The 12,666-nt window shown below is 39.0% G+C and overlaps 1 protein-coding gene across 2 annotated transcripts in view; it reads left to right on the forward strand.

Annotated features, from left to right (window-relative positions):
- Positions 1 to 12,666, forward strand: part of LOC145986667 (synaptotagmin-5-like) — a 40,633-nt gene that overhangs the window by 16,650 nt on the left and 11,317 nt on the right. For both annotated transcript variants that reach the window (XM_083120951.1, XM_083120952.1), the window contains exons 3-5: positions 2,074 to 2,220; positions 4,414 to 4,520; positions 11,153 to 11,275. In XM_083120951.1, the coding sequence (XP_082977077.1) occupies positions 2,074 to 2,220; positions 4,414 to 4,520; positions 11,153 to 11,275 (377 nt within the window). The remainder of the gene's footprint in view (positions 1 to 2,073; positions 2,221 to 4,413; positions 4,521 to 11,152; positions 11,276 to 12,666) is intronic.

Consider the following 12,666-nt stretch of genomic DNA (forward strand, 5'->3'; position numbering starts at 1 on the left):
AACGGCACATATTGGGCATCGAACTTACACAATGAAAGAATATTATAATTAATGTGACTCCTCACTGATTGTACTCGAAGCGTATACGTTTGAAGGATTTTCGTTTTTGCTCCTTAATAATTTAGGCCAAGGCTTTTCTGTGTACTTTCAAGAGAAAGTTTGATTTTTTGCTTGGCTTACACACAATTGTATTAAAGTCCTTGCTGTGGATCTATAATGAAAGAAGCATCAGTGGCGTGCCGTAGGACATCGGCACACTGGGCGCGGTCTGGGCCGGATTAAGGCGGGTGCTATTGATGCTGCAGCATTCGGCCCATTCCTGAAATAGGCCCACATGAAAACAGACGAGAATTTTCCGAAAGCTGAACAGTTTTCTTTTGCTGTATTAACCTGATAATAAATCTTAGAATGAAATTTGGAGCCCCAATTTTGGACGCCTAGACACAGCGTTACTTATTATACAGTTACTATTATTCTTTGCGCTGTGACGTAACTATAACATCATTGTGTTTATTGTTCACCAAAGATTTCAAGCATCAGGCCCAATTTCGTCTTAATCCGGCCGGCCCTGGGCGCGGTTAAATATAGTGGTGCCCGTCCTGTATACATACATAGCCTACTTACTGTGATCCAATTTTAAAACTCTATCCTATTTGACATACAGTGAGATTTTATACCATCTGTATTTTATGCTGTACTTTTTACACACACACAGAAAGAGAGAGAGAGAGAGAGAGAGAGAGAGAGAGAGAGAGAGAGAGTGTGAAGATAATTAAAACCACACTACATATAATTTTTCACAAATCTTGCTCTAGGCCAATAATTAGTAAAATTATTCAAAATAACATAAAATGGTTTTACAAACAAAAAAAAATAAAACTCACGTAATTGTAACAGATAATCTTAACATAATTTAAATTAGTTTAACAATATATTTTAAAATAAATTAAATATTTAATTTTCTAAATCCAACCTACAGTTCCTTGTCGGAGGCCACATACACTACAAGCATTTCCTCACTATTCTCTATTATTTGAAAAATAAATCCTCGGTGTGTAATGAAATTCTATTGGGGGACTTACAAAATAGTACCTCTGACGTAATCATTCAGATATTCAAGGTCAGAATTTCGACCTTGCATTGTTAACTTTAGTGCCCAAAGATATCGCGAACATTTTATGTCCCTTTGTTTCGGTTGCTCATTGCAACCCATTAAGTACTACAGCGAAACACTGTTATCGCTTGGCAACATTGGGCACTTGCAACCTCATACATGCTTTCCTATTTCTTATTCTATGTGGTAACAATATGCAAATTTGTACTTCGTGAATTGTATTGTCGAATAGTATGTCGCGGAAAGTGCAATAATTTTACTAATATTGTTTTAATCACCGTATTGAATGTGTATAGTCTCGAGGAAAAGTACGTTGTAAGTAGGATGACAAACTTTTGATGATCCTAAACCGGAACACACACCAACTTAATATACCGGTTAATTAAAAATTGAAAGCGTTATTGTTCTCTGTTTTTAACTTCTTGTTGCAAAACTGTTCTTTTTAAACAACAAACAGGTATTTTAGTAAAACTTATTAAACAAACAATAAACAAAGGAGAACAAATATTTTCTGTCCTTTGGTAAAAGTTCTTAAAACATCCAATAATAGTTTTATCGTTTCTCTCTTACGAACGTGGACGGTATTTGCCATGCATGATACTCGCAGTGCGTATGAATACTTTTGCATACTACTTCTGTTTATAATAGTGATGTTAAAATTTGCGGAAGGTCACTTTGAAAACAGAAACTTTGTCATATTGGTGAGGATTTCGTCTGGAACACGGGACAGCCAAACTCGAGACAATTTGGGTCAAATCGAGTTAGCCGTAGTTATACTTAGGCACAGGAAATTGATTTTCTTTTATCTTGTATTCATGTACTATATCTGGCGTTGATCTTATCAGGAAATTTGGGCCAAAAGGAGGTATAAACCCTAGCTCTTAAGCCAGCAAATATAGTGAGCATAAAGCTAATAAATAAGGAATCATGATAATAATGATTATTTTCCTTTCTTCCAGATGAAAACCGTAAGCGGAAAAGAATGAGAGACAAACTCCAAAATGGAAGCGTTGTTGAAGAGGTGAAGTTGGACAACATCGCTTCCTATCGTTCTTTCAAGAGGGACAGCTCCCTCTACAGCGGAACTATTGGCAGTACAAGTTCTGGTGATTATGCATTTCCTTGTATCTGGTCAAAAATATTAACAATAACTTAAAAATTCAACTTGTAGCAAGATAGTCCAATAGACTTTATTGCATTGCCTTTTTTGAATAACGATTCTGCTCAGTTAAGATGAATCATAACCTGTGTCTAAAGGTACAAACATTGAGGCGAGAAGTTATGAAAGGGAAGTGCCTTAAACAACAGCGTTTGAAGTGGAAGATGATAGCTGAGGGAATGTTTTGCCGAGCCTTGGGCTACGGTTTAACATTTTAACATTTTAGCAACAAGAGAGTTGGAGGGATGCTTTGCAAAAAAATTGCTACCTGGAAGATACCATCACTCCGCAACCCCCCTTCGCTTCGAAAACTGATTTTGAATGTGTGAAAGAAGATTAGAAGGACTTTTAAGGCCGTGTCCGGATTGGCAAGCGCTCCGTCCGTCCCGAATCTACATATCCCCTTGCAGTACGGTTGTCACTTTTCTCACTAGGTGTCAGCCCGAACGTCACTCACCGCGCTCTGGGGCGCAGGCGCACAGTGCAAAAGCAGAAGGCACGACGCCAACCACACATTACAATGATTTCCATATCAAAAATGTGGCATATGATTTATTCTTTTACCATTTTCCTACATTCAGTGTTATCGATAAAATATCCAAGAATCACTGCGTTTTACATTGTCTATTCAGTAAAGGTTGTCTCCGCAAAGCGGAAGTTGCAATATGGCTGCCAAGCGCAGGGTCACAGCGAGTTGAAGCGTGCACGGCACCTGTCGCTCCTTAGCACCTCTCCCCCCCGACTCCACGTCTGCCGCCAATTCGGACAACGGAGGTAGGCCGAGTCCCGGATGGAACGGTGCTCTAGGAGACATCTGCTGCCGATTCGGACGCGGCCATATGTTCGAAAGGTTGGAGGATATTATCAGACCGTTGGCTTCCGATTTACACACGACTGTTGAACAGTCGTGTGTAAATCGTGTTATTTCTCTCCGTACAAGAATACATATCTTACATAAATCCACGCTTATCCTTAATTATTTAATTAGTTATTGAATTAACCTGATTTATTAAGTTTTGAACTGTTGTTAAGGCAAAGGTTAAACAACCCCTTGCGATTGCAACATACTGTGAAGGCATAAGGAAGGATGAGTTAGGCCTTCACATATTCACAATCGCGCCCATTTGTGGAGGTGAAGTGATCATCATCACGCTCCGGCCTCCTTTATTTCGGCCCGGTTGCCCCCAGGTACTAGTTTATTAGAGGCTGCGTGAACCTCAGGGAGATTTCAGACTGAAGCGACATGCATGTGGCTTTGGAAAGAGCCAATCATCAACAACGTTTCACACCGTAGTGGCATGACAGGTCACAAAAGACTGCATCCGATTGGTGAAATCCTCAAGCGACGCGTATCGCTTCGGTGTGACTTCTCCATAAGAGACGCTCCATGAAGGAACTTTTCTAACCCCCCCCCCCTTCCAATCCCATTCTGTTGTTAACTCCTATTACGAAAGTAATACTATGCCAATTAAATATATTAGTTCTTAATGTTTTTTTTAAAAAACAGGTAATATCCTTCGGCGTCTTGAGGCATAGTAAGGAAATACGTATAATAACCATCCACTCCCCTACTTCACAAAGACGTCAAAAATATGAACTCATATGGATAAAGAGAATGATATTACAAAACAAGTCATCCGTATTTCATGTGAGAAAGTTATCAATTCAGCACTATCGTTATATTTATTTATGTCTATTGTACTTCCTCATTAGTTTTCTGTGCCATGTTGTCTTGTCCCTAACCACATAGAACTTCTCAATGCTTGGCCCCATATCCGTCGTTAGGGTAGCAGGAGGGCATTGGCCCCTCCAAAACTTCCACTTGGAGAAATTTCGGGAGGGGCATGCCTGGCTACGCCAATGGCTAACGAGGGCCAAAACACTTCCTTATACTTCTTGTCGTTTCCTTCCACCCTAAAAGTCATCCCACATCCACAGTTACCCCATGATAAAAATTAGCTACGTTATAGTACATCAACAACTGAAATAATTTAGTTAGTACTCCTCGCCTATCTACAATACATTCACAGAAAATATCCACTGGCCTAAGGTCGGCAATATTTAATGTAAAGTCCTGTGTATTGTGTATATACACATAGTTGTATGCATGAAAATAGTGATTGTGTACATTTACTTGCAGGTACTCGTAGTAGCCTGCTGGGCAGGCTAAGCCATCGAGATTCAACATACAGTTCCATGTCAGAGGCCACAGACACCACAAGTACAGTATCAGGCTCATCTCTGAAGGTAAAGGAAGGATTTTGTTACCAATTTACAGCGATATGTTTAATAATTGTTAGTGAGTAGATAGTATGTGTGCAGTCTGCATCATACTTGAGCGTGGAGGCGAACGAGGACTCCGTGCGATGCGAGCTTGTCGCCTGCACACTGCACCTCAAGGTCAGCAAGCAGAAGAGGAGAGGGGAAGTCGCGTGCATTGAGAAGAAAAAGATACTCCTTTTCACGGAATCACCTCTTGTTTCTTATGTCATGGTTACAATGTCACACTGCACGGTTACGAAGTAGATGACGCTAGGTTTCTCATTGCACGAACGAGACCGACGAAGCCTCTTGCCTTGCTCGCTCCCACCTGTTCATACCTCTTACGACGCTGCAGTACGGATGTTCGCACTGCAGTCCACACGTGCACAGGAGAGCGCTCTTTCACAAATACGCCGAGCTGACTAGACTTGGTCTCGTACATGTACGTACAGTCACGTACACTTCTGGGTTGAAACAACCACATTATCTTCCAGTGAGGAAGTTACAATCCAGAAGCGTCCGTTACAAATCTCTAAACTCTTCTTGCAAATAGTCTTTATGGTTCGCCTTAAAACTTTGAGAAAGTTTCATGGTGTTTATTAAGACCATTAATTTCTTAAGTCATTCAAGTATTCATGTGAATAAACTTAGCGCGGCTCTCCTTCTCGTAATGGGAAGATGACTCAAGGGACAATGTCATGTGCAGTATGTTAGCTCACCATGTGTGAAAATAAAATTTTAGCTCTTTTATCCAGGGGTGGGATTAATGATCGTCTCTCATGGGTTGCAAATGACCTTTCTTTCAGCTGTCAACCGCCCATCATAGAAGATACATAGGGACATTGAATTTTTGCGATGCGCGAAATCGCGAAATGTAAAAAAATATGCAATTTTGAACAATCTGCACGTAACTACACCCCAAATGATGAAATATGCATGAGTTTTATTCGCGAAGTAATGCGAAATGTGAGCTTTTCCACGAAATGAACCCTTTTTCGCGAAATAACCTTGAAATATCATCAAATTAAGTAGAAAACACACAAAAACCGGCAAGCGAGGTTGTAAACTGTCGATTTGTAACGAAACGTTTGCCTTGCAGCTGAAGAACGTTTTATCTTCGATCACAGCAGGAAGACGCTGCAAATTTGGATTTCCCATGCACATAATCTCAGTTCGAAAATTTCGCTCACTGTCAAGCTGCATTACTTTCTTCACCCGAATGTCTACTGAACTCAGGGACGGCGACAGGGGTGGGCACGGGTGGGCAAGCGCCCACCCAAAAATTCCTGTGCCCACCCGATTGCCCACCCAATCGAATTCAATAAGTACATATACTTGGGGATATAGGAATGATTCAATAAATAAGTGTATTCTGGTGTTCATAACATGTACATTTTACTTGTGAATATTATCTATGCTAGAAATGTTCACATATTATCATCCCATATAAAGCCAATTTTCTCATTAGAAAGTGAAAGTAATTACTAGAGCTATTGAAACAAAAACTGTGATCAAATGAATACTTCCATGATTAAAAGCAGCTAGTAGGCTTAGGAGGCTGAAAATTATGCAGGGTATTATCAAGATTAGATCAGAATTTAGGGTAAACTTGAGGACTGCAGCTTCGGGCCTTCACTGGGAAAGACTGGTTTGAAAAGTACCACATAATGAAAAAAATAGGTACTTCGGATGTGGTAAAAATAACAAACCACACCATGTAACTTGGCAAGAAGTTGTAACTGAAACTGTGTAGAGGGGATTGGAGTGAGGTCTTGGTGCTGTAAACTCCGGGCCTCCACATACGTATATAAATCCCAGCCTGGGTATGGTTAAAATAATCTCCAAATAAACAAATAACATCATCTTATCGTTACTTCCTCCAGCAACACAATAAATTTAGACTTTTTAATTATTATTATTATTATTATTAAAATAATTTAATAAAGAAGACTTAGATGGACAGGCCATGTGACACGAATGGCAGAGGAAAGAATAGTTTACAGGATTCTCTTGGGAAACTTGATGGTAAGAGACCAGTAGGAAGGCCAAGACGAAGATGGAGGGATAACGTTGAGATGGCTCTAAAAGAAATCGGTAAGGATAGGAAAGATTGGATTGATCTTGCCCCGGATAGAAACAGATGGAAGGCTTGTGTTTCTGCAGCCATAAACCTTCGGGTTTAAATATGCTAGAGAGTATAGTATAGTTTAAATTAGCTCTGCATTGAAATTCCAGAAGTGTCCTTTTTATATTTCATTACAATTTGTATATACCTGTCATCTTCGAATATCAATATGGTATGCGAAATATCAACTTTATATTCGTTCTACTAATAAGAACGAATCACAATAATCACTACAATACCGAAGTGAATACATTTTAATGAACCAGTTATGTATGGAAAAAGCTACAGAATTATTCAATTGCTAATGACTGGCTTATCATATTTAGAAATCCTCTTTCGACACACAAATTTTGCAACACGAATCAGCCGAAAATGTCGACAGAATCTGTAGATGCAGCTGAAGTAAAGAAAAAATGTTATGTCACGAATTATCCAGAAGACGATTTTGTTAGTTTGATTTTAAGCCCACCTTTATGCTCAGATGGGCTAATCGGGACTAAACCTACAGTTTAACGTGTAGTCCGAACCAGTGTGCATTGTGCTTCCACCAGAAGAGGGGGGAGTCCAACACATGACGTCTATCCATTGGGGAAAAAATAAACAGAAAGAACTCGCACCAAACGTGTCATTTTATCATCACAGAAGATGCGTCCATTTTAAGAGGGTGATTGCCTGAGACAAATTGAGACTTTCGGAAAACAACGTCATTGTTCACGGAATTAGCTGCCTTGATCCACTAATGAAACGTTGTGCAATGAAACTACCACCTCAACTTTCTAAGAGGTACGAGCTAATGAAACTCCATTTTTGGAAGAGTAAGTCGTGGTTGATTTGTTTTATTTTAAGTCACTTTTTATTTTAAGTCATTTCAATTGTGATTAGATGAAAGTAACGAAGGGGCGAAAACAAATACATTCTGACACTCAAAATATAAACCCTCATAAACTATTACTTTGACAGTAGTTCCAGGCTCCAGAGACTAGCTGTCCTGAAAGAATAAAGTTTCCAGGGTATGCTGCACAGGTTGACATTCTAGTGTATTCGAAATGGTCACGCCATACAACCCAAGTCATCTATAAAAAATAGATGAATTATTACTGTTACGGTGATCAACTTGGATGAATTCCTTGTGTCCTAAATCATTTTGTTACCGCCAAAAAAAATGTTCATGTAACCATACGTGTGTTGCTTCTCCCGCATTAGTAACATGAGAGTTCAGAAAACGAATAGCAACTTAGCTAATAATCTCTTCAATTCTGAACAGATTTTTGAATCTTACTTGTTTATTACTTGTGAGTGATATTTTGTCAAAATAGCCTTTCATTAGCCTAGGAATACTTCATGGAAAAAGAACAAAGAATTGGTTTTCCGTGTGTGTATTAAAACATTCACAATAAGACGTTCATTTTAATCCAAACATGCAGTGGCGGCGATTAGGAGGAGCGGGAAGTGGGGGATGCAGTTCCCCCACCACATTTTGCCACTTTTTCCCCCCGCCCTATGGCCTCTTTATGCTAAGCCTTTTCTACCAAGAAAACGTATATTGTCCTTGCCCCTCAAATGTTGGCACCCAATCGCCGCTACTACAAACATTCAGATAGATTTGTCAGTTGTGCAAACCTTGTACGCTAAGAAAACTGATCCCCAAAGGAGTAAGAAAACTCTTCCAGTCAAAAACTCATACCATGAAAATACTATGCTCAGGAACATGTCTTCAATTACGAGAAACTTCACGATTGTCTACCTTCGCACTTTATATCACTGTCGCTCCGGCTCCCGTGGCGGAGTTGTTAGCACATCGCACTACGACGTCAGGGGTCCTGGGTTCGAATCCCGGCCTGGGCTGGATGTTTGTGAGTGAGTGTCCATTCATCAATTTCATCATGTCATCACTCATTCCCATCTTCGCAAATTAGCCAAATGTGGAACAAAAAGCGAAGTAAAATAAAGCAAATCAACCAATCAAATCAATCTATCACTGTAGCCGAATACATAAAATCAAGTATGTGCCTTGTATTTGCAACACAAGCTTAAACCTAATTCGCATTTATTTCACTGCATTAACATGCATGAAATAATGTGGTTAGAATGTATGGCTGCACATGCTACACCCTTCCTTGAAATAATTGTGTCCATCAGAGACAAAACGAAAGGAAATGGAACAAGATGTGAGAATAGATTAGAAAAGAATAAAGAGGAAAACAGGATAAGGAAAGGGAAAAGAAGTAAGAGGAGAATCGGGAGTGTAAGAGACAGGGGGATACATTACGTCTTACATACACATATATACTACGTATAAATGGTCTTATATTTATACTGCCCACCCTAATCTAACAATATGGCGCTTCTGCCCACCCAGTCGAAAATTTCTGGCGCCGTCCCTGACTGAACTTCCAGTTTCATTGAACTTGCTAGCTTGGTTTGGTTTGAGTTGCTGTTTTAAGTCTACTTTATGCACAGTAAGGCTAATCGGAACTGGACCTACAGTTTAATGTGGGATCTGAAGCACTTGTGCCTCCAGCGGGTATCGAACCCGGGACCCCTCGATTACAAGGCAATGACGCTACCACTGCGCCATCCGCACATCAAGGGAAACTATGGTGTTATTTGTGTTCAGTCATGAATGAATTTTGTGTGTCATCATGTGATTTTCAACATGTGTTTGTGTATGTGCAGTAGTGGTTATTTTATTTGTTGGACAGCAAGGATATCCTTTAAATACATACAATGAATAAATCACTTGAGATATGCAATTTAGAAATGAAGTGATTTTGTGTTGATGTTTTCTTTTCGGTTGGACAGCAAAGTATTTGTGTATGTATAAAAAAAGTAAAGGTAAAGTGCTCCCCTGTGCATAGCACCACGCCATGAAGGCGTATAGGGGGTGTGGGGGTAACGCCCCACACTTTCTTGATCCGGTCGTGAGTGGGGGTGATGTGATCAGCATCACGCCCCTGACCGCCTTTACCCCCCCCCCCCCCCAGGGTTTCCCCCAGGTACCCATGTTATTCGACGCTGGGTGGGCGCCGGGGCCGCTTCCATCGTTAGAAAAGTTCCCGGATTTGAACCGGCCGGGGATCGAACCCGGGACCTTTAGCATGGTAGTCAGACGCGTTACCGACTGAGCCACCGCGGCCAACCCATTTGTGTATGTATACAGTATATAAAAATGAAGTAGTTTATCAATTTATAGCTCTTTTGTATGTTGTTTCCTCTCAATGAAAGAGTGTGTGCCATTTTTTTCCACCGCTGGTATATACCGCTGATCTAACATTTTATTTACCATAAATTTGTCTCCCTAAAGATACATAATTGATTTTAGGATATCGGGCAAGACGAGCATTACTTTTTTAAGTCACTCCACCTCCCTTCCCTGTGTCGTACGTGGTGTACGAAGTGGAAGGGGGTGCGAGGGACAGCACAGCAAGGTCGTATTTAAAAGTGGGAAGGGGGTCTCTTACTATGGAGTATATGAAGTTCAACAAACAAAAAAACATTCTGATCTTCAGTTTAACCCAAGAGGTAAAAAAGACGTTAAATAATCTTAATGGAAAAAACGAGAAACAAAGCACCGGATGAAGCACTGAAACATTATGAGGAAATAGAGCAAATTCAGGACTAGTTTGAGCGTAAATACAGTGCTTAGTATTTTGAAACTGGAATAATCTCTTGCCTCATCGTAATCCTATTAAATTTATAACTTTATAGACGAAACAAGAAGAAAGAAGTTGTAAAGATAGCTTATCAGAAAAACCTGGGTTTTTACGTAATCACACATTTTCCCCTTTGTAATTTTCCTCCTTTCCCAAGCAAAAATATCTGCTATCGGCGAATTACTATGTTAGGAGTCATATACGAGAATTTCATGTTACATATTTTTAGTTGTGTTACATATTTTCCGTTTAGAGGGCATATTTTACACATAGTGTAGTTTTCAATGAGCAATGGAGATTTATTTGAGAGAACATTCAAAATATGTTTTCTCTAGAAATCAAGTCTCCGTAGTTGTTTGTTCTCCACTATTGCCAATTTCTCAAACATTCTCTGGTGATTCAGGAAATAGTGACTGCAAGTCAGTAATTCAGATATTGTCCGTGACGGAATTTCCGAAAAGAAGTTCAATAAAAGAAGTAAAAAACGGAACGAAGGAAGTTGTATTTCGAAGAATGTGAGAAAATAATCTTTCATATATATTTACATATTTCAGAGATTGGCCGACATCCACGACGTGAAGTGGTTATTGCAGCGCGCTACGACGGCAGAGGTGTTGGGTTCAAATTCCTGTCTGAGCACGGGTGTTCCTTGTGACTTGTGAGTGACCCTTCATCACTCATCCTCATATTCGCGACAAGCCAAAATCTGTCAGAAAACAAAGTAAAATAAATCAAATCAATCAATCTATATTTCACTGATTCATTCCATATATATCACATGTTTTGTGTACATTAAAATTGCTCAAGATTTTATTATTTCTCATTTCTTAAACCAACAGAGCATTTTGACACCCAACGGCGAGTCTACCCGCAAGAAGGATAATGCTGGCGAGATGACCTTCACTCTGCAGTACCTGAGTCATGAGGACAGTCTTTCAAGCAAGCTCTTGATCGGAGTAAAGGTGCAAGACAGCCTCAATGCATTAGGCCTATCACGTCCATAGATTTTAGTGCACATTGTTTTCTTCCATTCAACCGAATCAAATAAAACGTTCCTGATAGCCAATGTAGTGTGCACCTAGTGCTTCCGATAGTATGTAAACATGATTAGAAAAAACAGAAAAGGATTAGGTAGAATAGTTTAGAAGGTAGAAAAATCGAGGTGATCCTTGTTGGGCAACCTAGTGGTAAGAACAGTTCTGGGAGTAACAACTTATATTCGGGATGGGGGGGGGGGGCGGGGTGGCAGGCCCATCGTGGCCTCTCTTTAGTTTCGCCTCTCCTCAAATGTCACCTTTATTCCAGCTACATGTTAGAAACTGTAGCTACTGTCGCTCTGGCGCCAAGATTCACAGTAAGGACGTATTCAGAGGGAGGTTCATAGGGTCCTGACCCCTTGCTTGAAGACGAAGACTTACCAAGTACTAAAATTTATTATTAAATTATTTTTATCCTCGTAGATTTATATTTTTATTAATTATCTTGTTGTTATTATTGATATTAACTTCTATACGAATATTTTTTGTTTAAATCAAAATATACTTGTTTAACATCTGTTGCATGATCAAGGACTATTTATTTTGCCAAACTTACATGAAGACAAAGATTAGATTGGGATCATAGGGCTTTGAACTAACAGTACTTAAGAAGATTTATGCACACTACTACTACTAATAATAATATGCATAAAATATTAATCAGGAACTTTACTTTTCATCAGCTGGACATTAAATTCTTATTTTTTACTGAAATATTAGATTTTTTTTCCATGTTAATTTTCTTGCCAGGAGAGTTGTTTGTATACAAATTTTAGCAATCTTTACTATCAGTAAGCTACGAATACATGATGTTGCATCTCTATCCTTATACCATCTTTTTACTTATTCATGTACTAATAACATTAATGATATTAATTAATTTACCTACTGATTATTATTATTACAATTAATAGGCATAAATTATATTAATATATTAATTATAAACAATTATATTATTAGTATTACTTGTGAGATAGAGGAAAGGTGCCCTGTATGAGATACAGTTTTGTAAACGAATACATAGATCGATAAAATAGGAACCAAATGTATTTTTGTAATGTCGGCACCGTACATCATTCTTACACTTCACAATGGATTCATTATTTTCAAATTAGCCCAAAGCACTATGATGCAATTCTGAAGAAAATAAAGAAAGGTCATTTTTATGAAAGCAGAAAAGGATGTCCTAATATCAGACAGTCCAAGAAGTTTCTAATACTAGCTAATACTGTGTGATAGCTGAAATAATTTTTTAAAGTCAATAGTCTTTTTGTACTTCTTATGCTTCAAGTTGCATTACTCAGGGCATAAGAATA

This window comes from Lepisma saccharinum, chromosome 4 (genome assembly GCF_977018435.1).
Source record: "Lepisma saccharinum chromosome 4, izLepSacc3.1, whole genome shotgun sequence".
NCBI lineage: Eukaryota > Metazoa > Arthropoda > Insecta > Zygentoma > Lepismatidae > Lepisma > Lepisma saccharinum.